This window comes from Kogia breviceps, chromosome 1, assembly GCF_026419965.1.
Source record: "Kogia breviceps isolate mKogBre1 chromosome 1, mKogBre1 haplotype 1, whole genome shotgun sequence".
In the NCBI taxonomy this organism is placed as follows: Eukaryota; Metazoa; Chordata; class Mammalia; order Artiodactyla; family Physeteridae; genus Kogia; species Kogia breviceps.
The window spans coordinates 85,110,644-85,129,220 of NC_081310.1; the positions used below are offsets into that span (position 1 = coordinate 85,110,644).

The 18,577-nt window shown below is 46.9% G+C and overlaps 2 protein-coding genes across 12 annotated transcripts in view; both read right to left on the reverse strand.

The window, feature by feature from the left end:
* TPM3 (tropomyosin 3) overlaps positions 1-9,145 on the reverse strand; it is a 28,057-nt gene extending 18,912 nt beyond the window's left edge. For 3 of the 11 annotated variants that reach the window (XM_059072367.2, XM_059072373.2, XM_059072359.2), the window contains exons 1-2: positions 8,797-8,993; positions 8,053-8,178 (exon numbers count right to left, since the gene is read on the reverse strand). In XM_059072367.2, the coding sequence (XP_058928350.1) occupies positions 8,053-8,178; positions 8,797-8,910 (240 nt within the window). In that variant the 5' untranslated portion in view covers positions 8,911-8,993. Of the gene's footprint in view, positions 1-2,983; positions 3,188-8,052; positions 8,179-8,796 lie in introns of those variants that run through there. The other 8 variants (XM_067036971.1, XM_067036972.1, XM_059072350.2 and 5 more) reach the window with 7 other exon arrangements.
* A 5,531-nt stretch (positions 9,146-14,676) lies between these two features.
* On the reverse strand, positions 14,677-18,008 carry CFAP141 (cilia and flagella associated protein 141). The gene is made up of 4 exons (XM_067036985.1): positions 17,976-18,008; positions 17,597-17,637; positions 15,380-15,509; positions 14,677-14,835 (listed from the first exon to the last, which is right to left on the reverse strand). The coding sequence occupies exons 1-4, from the start codon at positions 18,006-18,008 to the stop codon at positions 14,734-14,736; spliced, it is 306 nt and encodes a 101-aa protein (XP_066893086.1). The 3' UTR covers positions 14,677-14,733.
* Between the last annotated feature and the right edge of the window lie 569 nt (positions 18,009-18,577).

Below are 18,577 nucleotides of genomic sequence, written 5' to 3' on the forward strand. Positions count from 1 at the left end.
CATCAAGGGGCAGGCAAGCTGGAAGGAAGGGAGCAGAGTTACGTTTCCCAGAGTAAACAAAGGTGGAGTCTAAGCGGAGGCACTCAGAGCAAAGGGCTATTTGCCTCTCCCCTATGAGTATGTGCTCTAGTATGAAGGTAAGAGAAAGGTAATCAGCGGGAAAGCAAACCTAAACCAAAGAAAGGTGATAAAGCCAGTTGCTTACTCCACCAGACCCTATGAACAGAAGAGAGCCACACAACAGTCAGACATTCTAACCACGGCTACCCACCCCCTGCAGACTAGGAATTTGGGAATAAGGCCACAATCGAAACTGCTAGTCAAAGCCCACTCACTCCCTCAGTAGTATTCCTAAATTTTTTAGACCAGAAAAAAAAAGAGACAGAGAGAGAAATACCCACGGAAGTTAGGAGACAGGTATTGACAACAAATAAGGTGAACTGTACACTTAAAAACGGTTAAAATGGTAAATACTTACCATTGTGTATTTTTACCACCACAACACACATACACAGAGAAGGAAAAACACTGCATTTAAATATTATGTTGCAGTCTGTTTCAGTTTCGCAAAAAGTGCAAAGGAGATTCAAAATCAAAAGTGGATTTGACAAGGTGCTACATTATAAAAAGGTCAATCTCCAGGCCAAGAGCAGAAAAGATAGATGTATTCCAGAACTCAGTCTCTGCTTTGGACTCATCCAGCTTCCCAACAAGGGTTGGATGTTCACACAAAGCAACCAGTAAAGGAATTAAGTGACAATCCCACTAACAGCATGCGATACCATCAGGGAGTGCAGAGCTTCTAGCTCCAGGAGGGGAGGAGCCTGCAAAACCCACATTCCAGAATGCCCTAAGAGGATAACAGGCAGTTCAAGCACCACTCCCCTCCCTTCCCACAGGTGTCTCCTCAGGAGGAATTCAAAGTTCACTAGAGCAGAAAGTCAAAAGATTAGGTTCCCTCAAGCTAGGGAGTAGAAGACACCGGTTTCATAAATCTTTAACACTACTTCCCCATCTGAGGGCTTTCTCACTAGATCTCATTCAGCTCAATAAGCAAATTTGGCAGGCTCTGAGGGAGAAGCTTAAGAAACATCTGAAGCTGCTCTCTCTGCTGCCTATTACCCTAGAGTCACCAAGGGTGGGGAAAAAAGGAGTTAAATTTTCCTGCAAGGAAAATTACCAAATCCTGGTGGCAGTGGGTGAGGATCCTAGGGGGAAAACAAAATCCTGGGGGCTGTTGGTGGGGGAACAACATCATCTACCCTAGAACTACTCCTAGCATGCCCCTACTTTGAGCCTGATTCTGGAGCTCAACACATGGCTAGTTCCTTAAAGCCATCCCTGTCTTCCCCTTTAAGGGAGGGGATCTGGTCTCCAGAACAAAGGAGATGAGAAGCTGTCACTAGTCATAAAGAGTCACCCAGCCAGTCCATCTCACTTGAATTGATAATTAGAAGTTATGGGCATAATGAACGGAGGAAAAATCCACTGAGAAATGGGTGACTGAGAAAGACAAGCTCCCAGCATTTCCATGCCCAGTTATAAAAAGAAATGACTAGTCTAACAATCTTTAAGTATTAACCTGGAGGGCAGCTGTTTTCCCCCCCAAACATTAATTCTCAGCTACTTCCTGAAGGAGCAGCCAAAAGGGGGGGGGGGGGGACTTACCAAGGGAAAGAACAACAAGGAATACCAATAAACCACAAGAGTTCTTTCACTAGGTCTTCAAATTTTAGCAACAGTTACTTTCCTCTCCAGCCTCAAGATCCTCCAAGACCAAAGCCTCAACTCAGGCGATCAGCCCCACCCACTGGACTGCACCCTAGACCTTGGAAAATCTTATGGCTTACTAAAACTAGTCCACCACTTCTAAACAGAAAGCAGTTTCAAAAATCACCGTTCAATCCATTAACATTTTAAGTTCCAAATTTCAGTTGAACAAATACTTATTGAACTTAAAAATAAAGACACGGTAATGGGTAATTGGGAAAGTAGCAGAGTAACATCACTTCGGAACTCATTATTTTGTCTCCATCAACCATACTGCCTAGGTCAACCAGAAACCTTGACAGAAATCGGCACTCCATCAGATTCTCTACCACATACACTCGCTTATCAGCTCTGCTTGGAAGAAGCGTTCTTAACCGGTTCAACTTGCACTCTTCACACTTCAGCAATAAACGCCTGAATCTGGCAGAAGTTCCTGCCTTCCAGGTCATCATGGCAAGTTTTGTTGGTTCCTACATTTGCACTAACAGAGAGTGAAGTACCTTCTCCTCCCCCCCTGCTTCACTACGACAGAGAGAGTGGGTTTAGCAGTTGCAAGGGCTCCCCCTAAGAGGAAAGGGCCCCAGGACGGAGGATGGGAGGCGGTGCTGTGGCCTCAACCTCCTCCAGGGAGGGCACCGCGCTTCCTCTCAGCCGACTGCTGCCTCATTTCCTGAGCAGGAGGCGGGAGCGGAAAATCTGCCAGCAGGCCACGCCGGGGGCTTTCCGGCGGTTCCCACCCCGCACTCCCCACCCTTTCACAGTAAGTTCGGCTCTGCCCCCACCCAGACCAGAGAGGCATCCACCTAACTCTCACCCCTTGGGCCAGAAACCTCAAACAAGAGCACAATCCCCGCCCCCCGCCACGGGGAAGTGGGGGAGGGAGAGGCCGCTGAGCCCCTCCCCTGACCGCGCCCGACTCGGAGTGACTGAATGAATGAGAGGGTAGAAAAGAGGAGGAGGAAGAAAACCACCCGCCAGTCCCGGTGAAGCTCAATTTCTTCAAAGGTAAAACCTGCTCCCTCGAGCACCCAGTTCCCCCCTCACCCGCTCGAGGTCCAAATGAAGCTAAGCCCCACCCAATCTCCGGGCTCCCACTTCATCTTAGAGTATGCTGGCCCCCTAAGGACCGTGCTCCACCGCAAAAATGGAACCCACTTCTGTCCCATCTTTTCCAGCGCCTGCCCCTCCCTCACGCGCCTCGCCCTCTCCGTACCTGTTCCCGGGCCCGCCTTTCTCCCTCCACTTCCCGCTGGAGGCGCTCGGCCCTCTCCTCTGCATCATCGGCCTGCTGCTGCAAAACCTGGATCTTGCGCTTCACCGCCTCGATGGTGGTGATCCCGGCCATGGTCCCCACCCAGCCCCTGCTTGCTTTCGGGTTCCTGCCTCCTCCGCTCGGCGTTGCAGCCGCTTCTCACCCCTACTTCCGCCTGCTCCGCCCTGAAATACCGGAACTCACCCACCCTCCCGGATGTGACGCCACCACTGCCGCGCCCTCCCACCGTAGGCAGGCGGGAAGGCCGTCCACTGGAGGGAGACCCGCGGCTGGGAGCGAGGGGCGGTACCTCTCTGTGGCCCTAGGCGACCGCTGCCAGCCTTTCCCTTGGGCCAGCACAGCGGGGCGGGGTTCGAAAGAGGGAGGACTACCATGGTAACCGGAAGGCGCGTCGTGGTTAAGCCTCTCCAGTCGCTGGGTAGGCTGCCGGCAATGGTTGGCCTGTGCGGCCTTTACACCCGCCGTTGACCCCTCACTCCCTCAGTGCTGATCCGCCACCACCTACCCGGCTAGGGCACCCTGTGTCCTTTCCACAACATAAACACCCTACAAGCCTCTACTTACACCCACCCCACAAATGCTCCAAACCCAAGTACTAAGAAAAGCCTAGACTTTCTGGGTCTCATCTTCAAAAGACAATGACCTCTCCAGCCTCCTCTTAAAGTCTGCTCAGGTAGGTTCTCTCCCATCTCCTGAAAATCAATGAAAGGAATTAATGGGGGATGAAGAGATGGGCAGGTTGACAAAGTTCTCAATCTATTTGGCATCAGTTATGAACATAAGTGTTCTATTTAGAGTACTGGTCTTTTCCCCTGTTACTTTTGAGAGTCAATATGCACCAGTGATTTGCCAGCCTCTCCAAACCTTGAATGATTCAGGACTTGGTAATTAATCAATCAAGGCTCACAATTCCTTTTGTAGGTGAGGAAGATATCTTATGCCTCCATTTTGTCAGAAGGAATCCTCTATTACAGACTACTGTTACCAGATCCTTTGTGCAACAGCGTGATATGAGCACCTGAAAAACTATAGTACTGTGGAACTCAGCCTCCATTCTATGTTATAACTCACCAATTTCACACCACTCTGCTTCCAGGTACCCCAAGGAGCTATTTATGAGTTAGAAACTGCCCCTACAGGCATTGCCATGCAGGATTTTTAGGAGCACAGTAGTAAAAGGCCTTGGAGATTTTACTGTTCCCTCTTATTTCTTTGTGTTCCTGCCACCTTCTCAGTAATAATAGTAATAAGTCTCTCCTGTGATGCAGCTCTCTTTTCCTCTGGAGAATGATGGTGTAGAAGAGGATTTTAAATTAATAATACTAATCCCCAGAAAGATTGATAGGTAAGTCAGGTGCTGCACTCAATTCCTGGTTCTGAAGACAGAAATACTGAGTATTGAGACTATTCAAAGGAAACAGAAACAATGCAAACAATAAGTAATTTGCTTGATAGAGTTACCTGTACACTCTGATTACCCCACCCACCCCAGGAATTGGAAAGAAAAAACAGGGTTTGAAGCCTCAGTAAACTGCCCTGATGGCCTAAGAATTTTTACAACTCTCTTTGGAGAAATCTGATGACAGGGACTATGGAAACAAAAATGAGACTTTGTCACCTGGGTGCTGATCAGCAGGGGGCACTATTGCGCGCGCGCGCGCGCGCGCGCACACACACACATACACACACACACACACTGCGTGTCCCTGCCCTTTGCCCTACTGAAGAATCAGAAGACCTCATTTTAAACAAACCAAAGGAGTGGTGAGAGCACCACTGCATTCCTGAGGCTGGTAGATTTGAACAGATAATCTTCTCTTGATCCCGGGAAACAGGTGGATTGACTCCTAATGACCTTTAAAAGCATGATGGATGGGCAGCAAGGGGCCCAGTGCTACTGTCTTCCTGGTAACCAACAATACAACAGTATATCAACAGGTGTATATGTCTGTCCTATCCCTCTTCTCCCCATCCCTTTCACCTCCTGTCCTTAAGGGGTGTTATGACTCTCATGTCCAAACTATTGCACTCTTCTTTCCCCTTATTTTACCTTCAACAGCTTCTGATTTCATCTCAGATTAAAGGAACCCTAGACATGGTTGCACAACAGTGTGAATGTTCTTACTGCCACTGACTTGTACACTTAAAAATGGTTAAAATGGCCAATTTTATGTTATGTATATTTTTTCCACAATTAAAAAACAAACAAAGAGGACCTTGGATGAACTAAGGGAGGAAATAAATTTAGTCTGATCTTGCCACACCTTCACCCTTTCTTTGTTCAAGGAGTCCTGGCAAATCCTACACTTTCCAAAAAGGCTTCTCAGATAACCAGAACTCCCTGCGTAAACATGCAGTTATTGACTCCCTCCTCCTTCTCTTCCCCTTATATCTACATCAAAGTAATATGCTCTGTTTACTTGTTTATTAATCTCAAGGGCAAAAGCTGAGCTGTGAACTCCCTTCTTATTAGACAGAGCACCCTCCCCTCAAACATGCATATATTATGTTGCTGCTGACTCTAACCCTTGCTTTCTACTTTTAACCTGTTGCCTCCTGCTTATTCAGCACTTTTCCCAATTCCTATAAACACCTCACTTTCCTTCTTTGACCCGTTGAGGCAGGAGTCGGCAAACTTTTTCTGTAAAGGGGCAGACAGTAAATATTTCTAATTTTGTGGGCCATAGCGTGTGGGTACCACTCCTTTGTAGGGAGAAAGCCAGTAGGCAATATGTAAATGAATGGGCATGGCAATGTTCCAATAAAACTTTGTACAACACCAGGCTGCGGCAGGATTTACTCCACCGGTGGTAGTTTGCTGACCTCAGCTTTGAGAAAGAAACCTTGCTTCCTGGGGCTTCCCTGGTGGCACAGTGGTTAAGAGTCCCCCTGCCGATGCAGGGGACACGGGTTCGAGCCCTGGTCCGGGAAGATTCCACATGCCACGGAGCAACTAAGCCCATGCACCACAACTACTGAGCCTGGGCTCTAGAGCCCACGAGCCACAACTACTGAAGGCGGCGCCTAGAGCCTGTGCCCTGGAACAAGAGAAGCCACTCAATGAGAGGCCCACGCACCGCAACGAAGAGTAGCCCCCGCTTGCCTCAACTAGAGAAAAGCCCCCACGCAGCAACAAAGACCCAACACAGCCAAAAATAAAAAATATTTTTTAAAAAAACCTTTCTTCCTGTTTCCATCTTAACCCAGGACTAACAGATGTTTGCCTTTTGCCTACAACCTTCCCCTCCTATTTCTTGTTCTCCTACATATCTCTGAGGGCGCTTAATGACTGTTGGGAAAGCTAACAAGGGGGAGAAAAGTTGAATGAGTTTTTTTACTCATACTTTACGTATTTAAATGGTTTTGGTGGATTCCTATATAAATATGAGAAGTTTCTTTCAAATGAATGTACTGAGTAGACCCTGTCTAGGTGGGGGCTGAGGTGTGTGTATGCGTCTGCGTGTATGTGTAAGGACAGATAGAATTCATCCCCAGCAAATTCCTTTATCTTCCCAATGATTGGGGCATATTGTTTAGAGCCTCTATGTCATTCTTTCGCCCCCAAGATCTCAGGTTAGACTTGTTGGCTCTTTTCATTGTTCCTGGAAACACCTCCTCAAGCCCACATACTAGCTGTTTCAGCCTAAGGGCTTTCTCAGAGAGTTGTTACTCAACATCTCACAAAATTGTTATCAACCTGACCTTGTGTCAGTTTGTGAAAACTTACTCCCATGCCCGTTTATTAGAACCAGAGAAATCTATCCATCTATACCTAGAACCTAGGTTAGGGAACTCCAGCAGGCCATCAAGCATTTGCCCAAAGTCCTAGGATTAACCTGTGTTGTCCACAGTTTTGCAAGAAGGGAGAATTAATTAATAGTTTGCAGTGGCCTAAACTTTTGGAAACTATGAACATGTATAATGTATATGATATGCTTTGTGTCTCTGACCTCTGGCATGATATATTCAACAACCCTCACCACTTCCCCAGGCACCTGAAAGTGGCAGAAAGCCAAAGAGGAGATCAGAAACCTAATAGCAAAGCGTTCGAATGTGAGGAACCGAAAACATTTCTGGATGGCCTAGTCTGTCTCTAGCTGTTTTACAAAACCAAATGGAATTTTAAAAAACACATGTTCCTATTTTCCTGTTAACCCAGTGCTGAGAATTGACTGTATTTCCATCAATACTGGGACATTCTTTTGTTGCTGTTAAGATTCCTGTTACCTTTCTTCCAAAAATCTTTTCTGTGTAGTCTCTCATTTATCTTTGTGGTTAACTTCAGGACTGAAGATGAAGGAAAGTGGGTGATTATGAGATAACATGAAGTGGAAAAGAGAATTTGTTTCATTTTCAAATGGGAAAATTCAGCCCTAGAGAAGCTGAGTAATTTAGTCAAGGTCACAGAATAAGGTCTGGTGGTGACAACTTTAACCCCTGAGTCCTTATTTCTATTATAGTATATCATTCTAAGATTCTCTCTGCTGCCCTATAAGCAATGTTTTCTATGGCATCTCTGTGACATAAGGGTAAATGCCCACATTGGCCAAGATAAATAAACCCATATAGGGCCAGGGTCAGTGTGACCTCCTTTGTCCCATTGTGAAATCTGAGCTGGCTTTGCTGGGCAGTTGAGAGATGAGAGTTTCCCTATTAATACACATATCTACGTGCCAATCCTTGGACACAAAAGCTAAGAATGTGGCATAGGGGAGGAAGTGGGAAAAGTGATAGCAGTCTGGACTTGGAGTCCCCTCCTTCTGTCCAGGTCCTGGGAAAGATAATTAAATTCCTGGATTGGGGGTAAGAAGGTGAGACTTCTACATGCCTTTAAGAAAGAAAGTATATGCCATTACAAGGGTATGCCACCATGTATGTGGGTATCTATGTCTATGTTCTATGTCTATGTTCTCTGAATCCACAAGTACGTATATGTCCAAGTGTTTAGTTATTAACATGAAGATCTATGTGTGTAGATTAAACCCGTCCTCCCATTTCTGTATACTCACATCAGCTGCTTTCTTCTCTGCCAGCTCCAACTTCTCCTGGGCATCCTTCAAAGCTTCAGAATACTTGTCCAGCTCATCCTCTGTCCCTTTCAGCTTCTTCTGCATGGCTACCAGCTCATCTTCCAGCTATAGAAGCCCCAAGAATCACACACAAGACATATATACACAACAGTGCAGTCTCAGACCCTAGGCTCTTGAGCCCTGACAGACCCCTGAGCTCAACCTCTATGTTATCATCCTCAGAGGGACACACTTTCTCCCTAGTCAGTTTCAGCCAACTGCCCCAGGAATTATGCTATGCCCTTCGCCTGTGACCTTGTAATCTCTGACTCTAAGATGACCAAGCCATGCTGGGTTTTCATTAAGACACCGGGATAGTAAATATCTTACTTAGGATGTAGATGTCCATGACTCCATTTAAGGGAAAAGAGATGCTACATGCCAAGCTCCCACTTTTTCCTCTAGAAATCAGGGTTTTTTTCCAAAACATGATCCACTCCCACTTAAATCCAGCAGACACACTGTGGCTCAGAAGGGGCCACTGATTTTCCCAAGGTCACACAGGCAGTCTGAGGTAAATACCCTAGGTGTCCTCTGCCTATCCAGTGAGGCTGGGGAAGAAGAGGCGTCCCTCCCACCCAAAGGATGAGCTGGCACCAGTGGTCACTGCCTTTCCCATGAAAACTCTCTTCCATCTCACAGTCTTGCTCACCAGCAGGTGAGAGAGACCAAGGCCAAGGCTACCTGTTTACTTCTTTCTTCTGCCTGCTTCTGCTCGGCTTCAGCTTGCTCTGCCCGATCCAGAGCATTCTCCTTGTCCAACTTCAGCATCTGCATCTTTTTCTTGATGGCCTCCATCGTGAACAGTGGCTGTTGGGGAGCTCACCTGTGAACACTGGAGGACTGGAGACTAGGGTAAGAAAGAAGGGGCTGCTGGCTGATTGACTAGTTCCCCAGACTTGAGCCTTTATTTCTGCCCATGGCTCCACCTCTTGTTCCTAATATGGTCTTTCCAGCTCCCTCCACCCCATCATTGTTCTCAGGGGAACACAGGGTGAGACACTTTGATGGACTGACATCACCAGCGAAGAAAAATTAGGGAACAGCTGAGGCTGATTTTAGACAATGGAAAGTGGGGGGGAGGGGAAAGGTTCTCCCTGACCCTGAAACTTTCCACTCACTCTGGGCAGCTCTATGGGTATTTTAAAAGAGAAGGGAGGGGGAGGGGGAGGACATTGAAATAGAGAAGGGTACTTTGGCAATTCTAGAATGGTAGTTTTCACCCAGAGGCTCCTAGTTGCCCTTCAGCTTCCCCCTTACTCTCACCCAGACTGTGTTGGATGCTAATCAAATTCCACTGGTTGAGTTTTACCTTTTGATTCCTGGTATTCAGGGAGCTTGAGCAACAGTGAAGAGGGGAGGCCACTCATGATCCTTGACAATTCCCCCAGATCCCCAGATCAAATTACTGTGCTATTTTGAGAGTCTCTACTTGGCAGGGAGACATCATTCCTCCCCCTTAAGAGCCACAGGGATGGAGTAAGAGGGTAGGGTAGGGATATAGAAGGCCATCCCAGAGCTTCAAGCAGGTGGGGCCGGGGGAGAAAAGCGGGGGATGGTCAGAGTAATCCAGATAGGATAATGTCCTCCATTTCTCCATTTCCCCATAGTGATCTTTAAATAGAACTTTTATAGCCACACAGACCAAGGTCTGTGTTGCTCTCTACTCTTCTCCTCACCCTCTGCTCCCTTCTTAACTCCCCCCACTCATCATCATAATCGTCTTCATTACCCACTCTATTCCCCCTGGCTTAGTTCCGGGCCATGTTCATTCCACTTGGAGGCTTGCTACTGACAGGTGGCAGTTAATCCCAGACACTGGCACCATACAATCTGACAATATACCAGGGAGAGGTGGGCACAGTGCAAGGTGACCAGAGCTAACAGGGAATAATATAAATGGCTCTAATTAGTCCTTATGTCAAGGATAGGTGGGTAGTATTAATACTAGGCCCCAACAATGGTGTGACTGAAACACCAACCAGCGTAGAGGGCAAAACTGGAGTCCACTCAGGAGAGCTTCCAGTCAATAGAGGTAGATATGCAGATAGACCATCAGCTGACTCTTGAAGGAAAGCAGAAAAACCGAAGACCCCTTCTGTTGCACTTAGGGAACGGAATGAGAGAGTCCCAGGGACAGGAAGCAGTGGATAATAAGGTGGGGGGATAGAATAAGGAGGAGAAAAATACAAGGACAGGAAAAGATCAGAGCCATATCCCTTCTAGTATAAAGGAAAGGTATAGGAAGATTTGATACTCAGACTTCAGCTCTCTCCTGCTCCCACACTAGCCCTCCAGTTCAAGACTGAAATCCACATAGGTTGCAGCGACTGGTCTTCCAAAGGGGTCCTGGAGAGAAGAGGTTCAGTAAAAAAGACAGGAGCCCCAGAGCCCCAGAGGTTGAGGTGGGAAAGAGTGTGATGCCAAATTGCCTACTGCTGTGAGAATATGTTTGACATTTAGTTGGTTCCTAATTAAACAACCCAATATCAAACATATCACACAGAAGCAGGCAGGAGAACTTTGGTGGTCCTCTGCCTTCCTCCTCACTGCAAAGAAAGGACAGAGCAGAGACACCAAGCACCAAGCATGGCTAGATAGAGAGCCATCTCCTTGGGGAAGGGCACTGACCCTTGCTCTTTGCCTCCCAAGACAGTCGGCTCTTATTCATCTTCTCTTCATGCCATCACTGACTCGGCTCCTCTCCAACTAGTGCCTGGCCTTCACTGGATCACGTTGGCCTAAACCAGGAAGAATATCTGGCAGGGCTCCACATCTGGGCACCTATCCTTCCCCAAAGCTCCAAAACGGAGCTTCTCCCCATCATGTCATGGCCCCAGTGCCCAGAGGACCAGCAGTGTCAGCAGCTCCTCATCAACCTTGCCACCTGTTCTCAACTCCCCTCCTGTTGCCCCAAGGCTTTGCCAGAGTGGGGGTGGGGACTTGCACATCCTGCTTTCCCTTTCCAACACCCACACAAGGCTGCTGAAGGCCTTTCAGCTGACACCTTCCTGGAACCCCCCTGTTCTTAAGTATGACAGATTAGTAGCCATGAGAAACTTCCAGAAGGCTTGGCTGCTTCTTCCCACCATCTTGTCCCTTCTCACCTTCTCCCCATGTCCTCCAGGCATCCTCCTTAAAGTCACCCTTGGGTGTCCAGAAGAGAAGAGTGACCTGTCTCACTAGCAGGCTCCAGCCTGGGCTCCAGAGAAGACATATGGTCTCTCCTGCCTGACGGAATTAGAAGTGAGACTTTAGGAGATCAAAGGGAGGGAGGAAACCCCCTCTGCCAGGAAACAGCCTGCAGTCCTCGGGACTCTCCTCCTCTTCTGGGGCTTTTTACAATGCAAGCTCCTGGGCTGGCTTCTCTCATAGTCTTCCCTCACAGGGATCCAGCCTGGTGCCTGCTTTTCTGGGAGATTTTTCTTCTGAAGAGAATCAGGTCTGTTGAATGTCATGTGGCAGGCAGATTCTTCTCTCTACTGTGGCAGAAAGGAGCCCGAGTTATAGCTACACTGGTGGGGTGGGGGGCTTGGGTGGAAGTGTGGGGTGGGAGGAGGATGCTCTGCTTCAGCCCCCAGGCCTGTTCCATGTGTCCTTGTTCCCATTAGGCCAGACACCTCCACACCCCCTCAACACACACACACACACACACACACACACACACACACACACACACACACACACACACACACGCCAACTCGACAGTGCCCTTGGTCTGGATCGATAGCTTGTCCCAAGCCCCAGTCAATTCCTATTGTGTGGCTCTTGCCTTCCAGGGGAAGACTAACAAATGGGCATACAAGCTCCAAGGTAGGCACCTGTGGTGTTGTCTTATGGGTTTCAGTCCGTGTGTAATTTTTACTTTCTTGACCTTCCTTTTTATCCTTAACACCCCCTCCGTCAAGTTCTAGTTCCCTTCTCTGGGAATCTTGATTGTCCTGGAGAACCACAGGCTGGAGGTAGAGAGGCTGGGAAAGGGACTAGCAGGAATTGAAAGGACTTTAGTGTTTGGAGCACTGGGGAAACAGAGTCAGAGACAGGAAACATTGATGTAGGGGACGAGCAGCTCTCTTAGGAGGAGACTGACAGGACGGCATATCCAGGCCGAAATCTCAGATTGCCTTTGATGAAAGCTTTCTAGCTCTCCTGAAAGTAACTTCTGTGTAGCCATTTCAAGCAAGACTGAGTCCTTCTGAGCCTGAGGATCTGGGTAAGGCACCAGCCACAGAGGGAAGAGGGGCTGGATGGGTATGATGGGGTGAACTACTCAGTTGATGTGATGAGAGCGGACAGAGTAGGCAGAGAGGATCAGAGGAGATGGGCTCCGTAGGGGGCCGGACTGCCAATACTGGAGCCAGCCTGGTACTGACAAGCCCTGGGGAGAGAGGCCAAGGTCAGGGATCTAGGCAGAGGGGGCGGGGCATTCTGTGGGCCCAAATGAACAGAGGAAAGAGGAATAAAAGTGGTTGATGAGAGAGAGTATGGTGGGAGGTGGGGAGGGCAGCCAGGTAATGGAGATGAAATAAAAAGAGAAAGACTATCACAGGGCTATCATCATTATGATTAGCATTTATTGGATATTATATGCCACTTCTCTTCTAAGTGCTTTATTTAATCTCCACAGTAATCTCCATTTTACATATAAAAAACCCCCTGTGACCCAGAAAGTTAAAGTTACTGTGCTCAAGGCCACACAGGCAGTAAGTGACAGCCAGAATTCAAACCCAGCTCTGTCATGTGGAAGCCTGTTCTCCTAACGCCAGGCTATGCTGCCATATATAAGAGGTGGGGGGCAGCTGGGAGATAGATACAAGGGAAGATGAAAGAAGTGAAGGCAAGGTGAACCCTCAGGGAATAGAGGGCAAGGAAACAGGCAGAAGGAACGGGAGACTCAACCAGGTTGGCGGGTCAAATCCAGGACACGTGTGTGGTTTTGTCTCCTATAAAACTCTCATCATACCTGTCATGACTTGGTCAACGCCTGCCTCCCCGACCAGCCTGTGAGCTCCGTGTCTTGTTTGGTGTCATGACACTTGAGTCGTTATTGACTAAACATAAGACGGCTTGGGAAGAAGGGCTGATGGGGACTGGAGGATGAATGGATATATAGGACAGAAAGACAGGCCTGGGATGGAGAATGACATTTGAGCTGCATAAGGGGGCTGGGCAGGGGGCCAGTAGGGGACCTGTGAAGGGCTTGGTCACAGGGAAATCTCTTAAGAGGGAAGAGGGTGGATACCTACTGCGAGCCAAGCGCTGGGCTTGCTCTCTACATAATCTTATTTAATCCTCAAAATGTTCCTCTGAGATGGGTATTATCCCCACTTTCAGAAGAGAAAATTGAGTCTCAGAGAAGTAACTTACACATGGTGACACAATTAAGAGGTGAAGTCAGACTTTGAACGCACACCTGACTCCATAGCATGTGCTCTTCTCTTTATACCTTGCTGTGCTTCTCTGTGCTCCTCATCAGTGGGGTGTGTAGGGAAAGGAGGAAGGAGAAGCTCTGAGCTCAGATGAAAAATGCATATTGAAGGACAGAGGCAGACTTGGGGGAGGGGGGAAAGAAAAGGTGAGAGTTTTGCAGTGCAGACAGAGCCACGTGGAGTTGAGGGCAGGAAACCATCAGTGTGGAAAGGATGAGTAACCAATGAGCATGCAGATGGCAAGGTGAGGGAACAGGGAAAAGTATGTATGATGGCAATTACATCAGAGAGTGATGGTGTGTTCCTGCACCTGTTACTGGCTGCAGAGTGGGAGTCTCTCTCGCTTGAGATGTCATTTGTATGTAAAGCGGATCTTTATAAGTAAGGTTCTCTATGGCCTATAGATACAAATGATTAATCAGCACTTTAAAGAATTTTGAACGCATTTAGATTTCATATGCTCTTTCCAGTCCCCCATAAATCCCACCATCTCTTCTTCCCTTATAACTGCTGGACTCCTGAAGGCATTTGAGTCTGGAACACTGTTATTTTGCCGAGATGGGAATTCAGGCAGAATCCAGAGGAAAGAGAGTTGTCCAAGGTCTCACAATAACTGGCCAAGTCAGAACCTAAAATCCAGGCCTCCTGACATCAAGCACCATAGTGCCTGTGGATTAATAGCCATATTCAGAGCTATTTGTCCAAGTATACAGAAAAAATCAGTGGAAGTGAGATTAGAAAGGTGGTGAGCAAAATCCAGAAAGCTCTATTAAGATTATGGCAGCTGTGAATAAGCACTTTTGAAACAGATCAAGATTTAGGGCTGAAAGAATGAGCCAGTAGTCCAGGTTTGAACCTTTAAGAACTAGCTTTATTTGTTAAACCAAATCAGGATTCGCTTCTCACATTGTGCCTCTATCCACCTCCCCTCCCCCCACTTACATCAACACTGCATATGTCATTCTGACCACAAGATGTCACTCTTGTTTTTACCATTGTTTCATAGATTGTTTCCCCAATAGCACCAGGGGGTTGACAGGGGCAGGAGAGGTGAGAGTTGGAGCACTGTCTTGAGTCCTGGGCACATAACTAGATCCAGGTGAGTTTTGGGAAGGAAGCTGAAGGGGGTGGGGCTCAAGAAATCTAGGTTAGCAGGTATGGTGAGAATGGAAGGACAATGTTTCAAATGCCATCAGAGTCTCTCCACATAAAAAGCTTTGCCCATCTGATTTAGTTCCTGTTGGTACTGCCGATGCTCCTTTTCAAACAGCTGGTGCAGGGCAGCTTGACGGACCTGGTGGGGAGGGGAGAATACAGTGTCATGTTTGACCTCTGTTTACCCACCTTTCTCATTCTTTCTCCCTGGTTGCTGTCCCATTCTCTTGGATCTGGACTTAGCTGTGACATAAGGTAGGCAGTAGCATAGAGGCTGAACCATTGGAGGGGAAGCCTACCGTTTTTTATCCCCATGGGTGAAGCTCCAATGTTCAGCAAATATTTGCTGAGAACATACCATGAACCAGAAACTTTTCTAGGCACCTTGGATACAAAGATGGTGACATGACAGCAATTGGGGACTCCAGGGAGAGAGAGAGGTTCCAAGAGGCAGGTGTTAGGCACTAAGAAGCAGTCTTACCAAGGCGAGAGGAGCAAAGACTAGACTGCAGTTTGGGACTCTGCAGCTGAATGCAAAGAATCAATGAAAAGGAGCTTTGGTTCTACGGTTAAAGAGTTGCTGCTCTGGTATAAAGGCAGAGACTAAGAGCTTGGGAATCCCAGTGGGCAAAGGCACAGGGCAGTGGGGGATGAAACTTCAGGTCACCCTTGCTAGAACTCACCATCAGTAATTGCTTGTTGGCCAGTGCCAACTCCTGCACCATAGTGTTCTGCATCCTTAGGATGGCATATGGGTTTCTCCTCTGGCTTAATGTCATCTGCCACAGACAGTGAGTGTGTGAATTTCGCCACCTGTCCCAGGCAGAAAGGTAGGGGTTGAATGGGTTAAAGTCGAGTGGAGACAAAAACGCCATCAGTGAGGCTGCTTCTTCGCCAGAACTTCTGTGCCATCGTGAGAAGACTGCAAACTCCTTGAAAGGATAACTAGAATGGAACGGACTTAGAACCTAGTATATTATGTCACTCAATCATCATAATAACCATGTGCCATAGATATTAATTTTTGCATTATACAGACAAGGAAACTTTAAAGTTCAGGTGAGTTGCCCAAGGTCACTTAACTGCAGACCTGGCTGTCAAATCCAATCTAAGGATTAATTCCTTCCATCATACCAGTGATACTCAGTCCTGGCTAGGTCTGAATTAAGGTTTTCTAATATATAAGAGGAATATATGTACGTCTTACACACACACACACACACACACACACACACACACACACACACACACATCCTCTGTTCAGATAATCCTGTTGACATTTTTAAAAATAATCAAGTATTTTTTACAGATGGCTGAAAAATTAGATTGATACAGAAATATATATTAAACGAAAAGTGAAAGCTTCATTCTTCTGCCCCAGTTCTTCTCAACAGTTATCAGTTTCTTGTGTATCCTTATAGAAAACTTTTCTATATCAGCAAATGTTATCTTTTAAATTTTTTTTAACATGAAATCATGTTTACATAAGCAGTATTACTTAACAATTTGGACTTTTCATATCAGCACATAGAGATTTGCTTCGTTCTGTTTAAAGGCTGTCTAGTATTTTTGTATCATAATTTAACCAGCTACACGTTGTTTCTAGCTTTTTTATTTTTATAAACAATGCTGTCATGAATACTCGTGTGTGTACGTTCTAGTGCTTTTGCAGGTATATGTGTGTAAAGTAAATTCCTAGAAGTAGAGTTGCCAGTTCAAAATTTAAAATTTTGATAGATTTCATAAAAAAGGCTTCATAAAAAAGGCTGCATCAGGGACTTCCCTGGTGGCACAGTGGTTGAGAATCTGGCTACCAATGCAGGGGACACGGGTTCATAGCCCTGGTCCAGGAAGATCCCACATGCTGCGGAGCAACTAAGCTGGTGCACCACAACTACTGGGCCTGCGCTCTAGAGCCCATGAGCCGCAAGTACTGAGTCTGTGTGCCACAGCTACCGAAGCCTGTGTGCCTAGAGCCCGTGCACCACAAGAGAAGCCACCACAATGAGAAGCCCACGCACCGCAACGAAGAGTAGCCCCCGCTCACCGCAACTAGAGAAAGCCTGCGCGCAGCAACGAAGACCCAACGTAGCCAAAAATAAACAAATAAAAGAAAAAAGGCTGCATCAATCTTGATTCCCACTAAAACTATATGCATTTTTGTTATCTCACATCCTTGCTACCTCTGGGTATAACCTATGAAACCTTAAAAAACAGGCTTATCTTATCTAACCCCAGACCATTTTAGAATCTTCTGGGTTAAGACCTGTGTTTTTTAAAAAAGTTCCCCAGGTGATGGAGATATACAGCCTAATTTTTTTTTTTTTTTGGTGGTACGTGGGCCTCTCACTGTTGTGGCCTCTCCCGTTGTGGAGCACAGGCTCCAGACACGCAGGCTCAGCGGCCACGGCTCACGGGCCCAGCAGCTCCGTGGCATGTGGGATCTTCCCGGACCGGGGCACGAACCCGTGTCCCCTGCATCGGCAGGCAGATTCTCAACCACTGGGCCACCAGGGAAGCCCCAGCCTAATCTTTTGAGTTTTCTCTTTCATTCATTCAATAAATACCTACTGCATACCTACCACATGGTTAGTGCGATGATGGGCAACAAATACTTGAATTTTCCTTAAAAGGTAAAAAAAGAAAACAAAAACTTGATCCAATTTTCCTTCAGAGAATGGGAAGGAAGTGACAATAAAAACCATTGCCTATGTAGCCTAACCGAGTGGGCACCAGGCTGATCTCTGCTTGTGAGAACAAGGGCTGCTTCTTGCCCCTCCCATACCTGTTTGCATTCTTGAGGAGCCCCTAACAAGATGGAGATCTCAGAAGTGGCTTCAGGACAGGAGGGTGAAAAGGTCAATCTGAAGGCTAAGGGAAGGGGTAGAAGCAGAGATTACCTGTCCACCATCTTCTTAAGTCCCAGGGCCCTTTGAAAACTCTGCAAGAAATGGGAGTTCTGTTGATCTGCCTTTATCTCCAGTACCTCACTAAGTACCCTATCATAGTGGGAGACACAGAAACCTTTCTTTTTAGAGACAGGGAGTAGCCAATTTCCTAGGGGAGGTGGGAAGAAAGTCCTACTCCTTTCAGAATGGATCAAAGGTAACATGCAGCGGTTAGTATGCAACAAATATCTGAATACCTACTATGTGCCAGACATAATCTCCCACTCCTGCTACTACCCTTCTGTTACATCTGTCCATTTCTGGTAAATTGATCTGGAAACCTCAACCAGGGAAACGCATCCAACCCAGCCCCTTTTCCAACTCTGCATACTTCTTCTACTTTTACCATCTTTTCCACAGACATGTCTACAAACTTGCTTGATGTAGTCTTAGGAGACTGAACAGGCTCTACTTTGTTTTCAGTCACCAAGGTTTCAGTAGTCATAGCAACATTTACACCTCCAACAATGAGCCTAGGCCTAGGAGTTGATTGGTCACCTAGCCTGTTGCCCTGGAGACCTGAAGGGAATCCTGGTTCTCCAGCCTTCTATTAGTGACACAGGCAATTCTATGAGCAAGGACCACAGTCACATTTCAGGATTTCTTCTTTTGTGGTCCCAAGGACTATCTGTATGGTTCTAGGTCCAGAGAGCATATCACATGCCTGTTTTATTAAAAGACAATTATAAAGGAATGAATCATATGCTTTATTCTTTGTTCATTTTATTAAATAGTTTATATAAAGTCAGACCAATATATTGGTCTGACCATTCCTTCATGCTACCCCACACATGAGGAGGGATGGGATTATGTCAGGTGTCAAAACATTCCCTTTTCAATTTATACATGACAGTATGGAATGAAAGTAGAAGGCAGATCCTTGCACGCCAGGGAAGTTGTGTTAATGTTTCAACACATCCTGGTTTAAGTGGA

What these genes read in the sequence shown, in the direction of transcription:
- CFAP141 (XM_067036985.1), bottom strand. Translation starts at nt 18,008, where the DNA reads ATGTCTGTGGAAAAGATGGTAAAAGTAGAAGAA. An exon ending in AGATGGTAAAAGTAGAAGAA is followed by an intron (nt 17,638 to 17,975) that starts GTATGCAGAGTT and finishes CATTTCTTGCAG; the next exon opens with AGTTTTCAAAGGGCCCTGGG. An exon ending in CCAACAAGCAATTACTGATG is followed by an intron (nt 14,836 to 15,379) that starts GTGAGTTCTAGC and finishes CCTCCCCACCAG; the next exon opens with GTCCGTCAAGCTGCCCTGCA.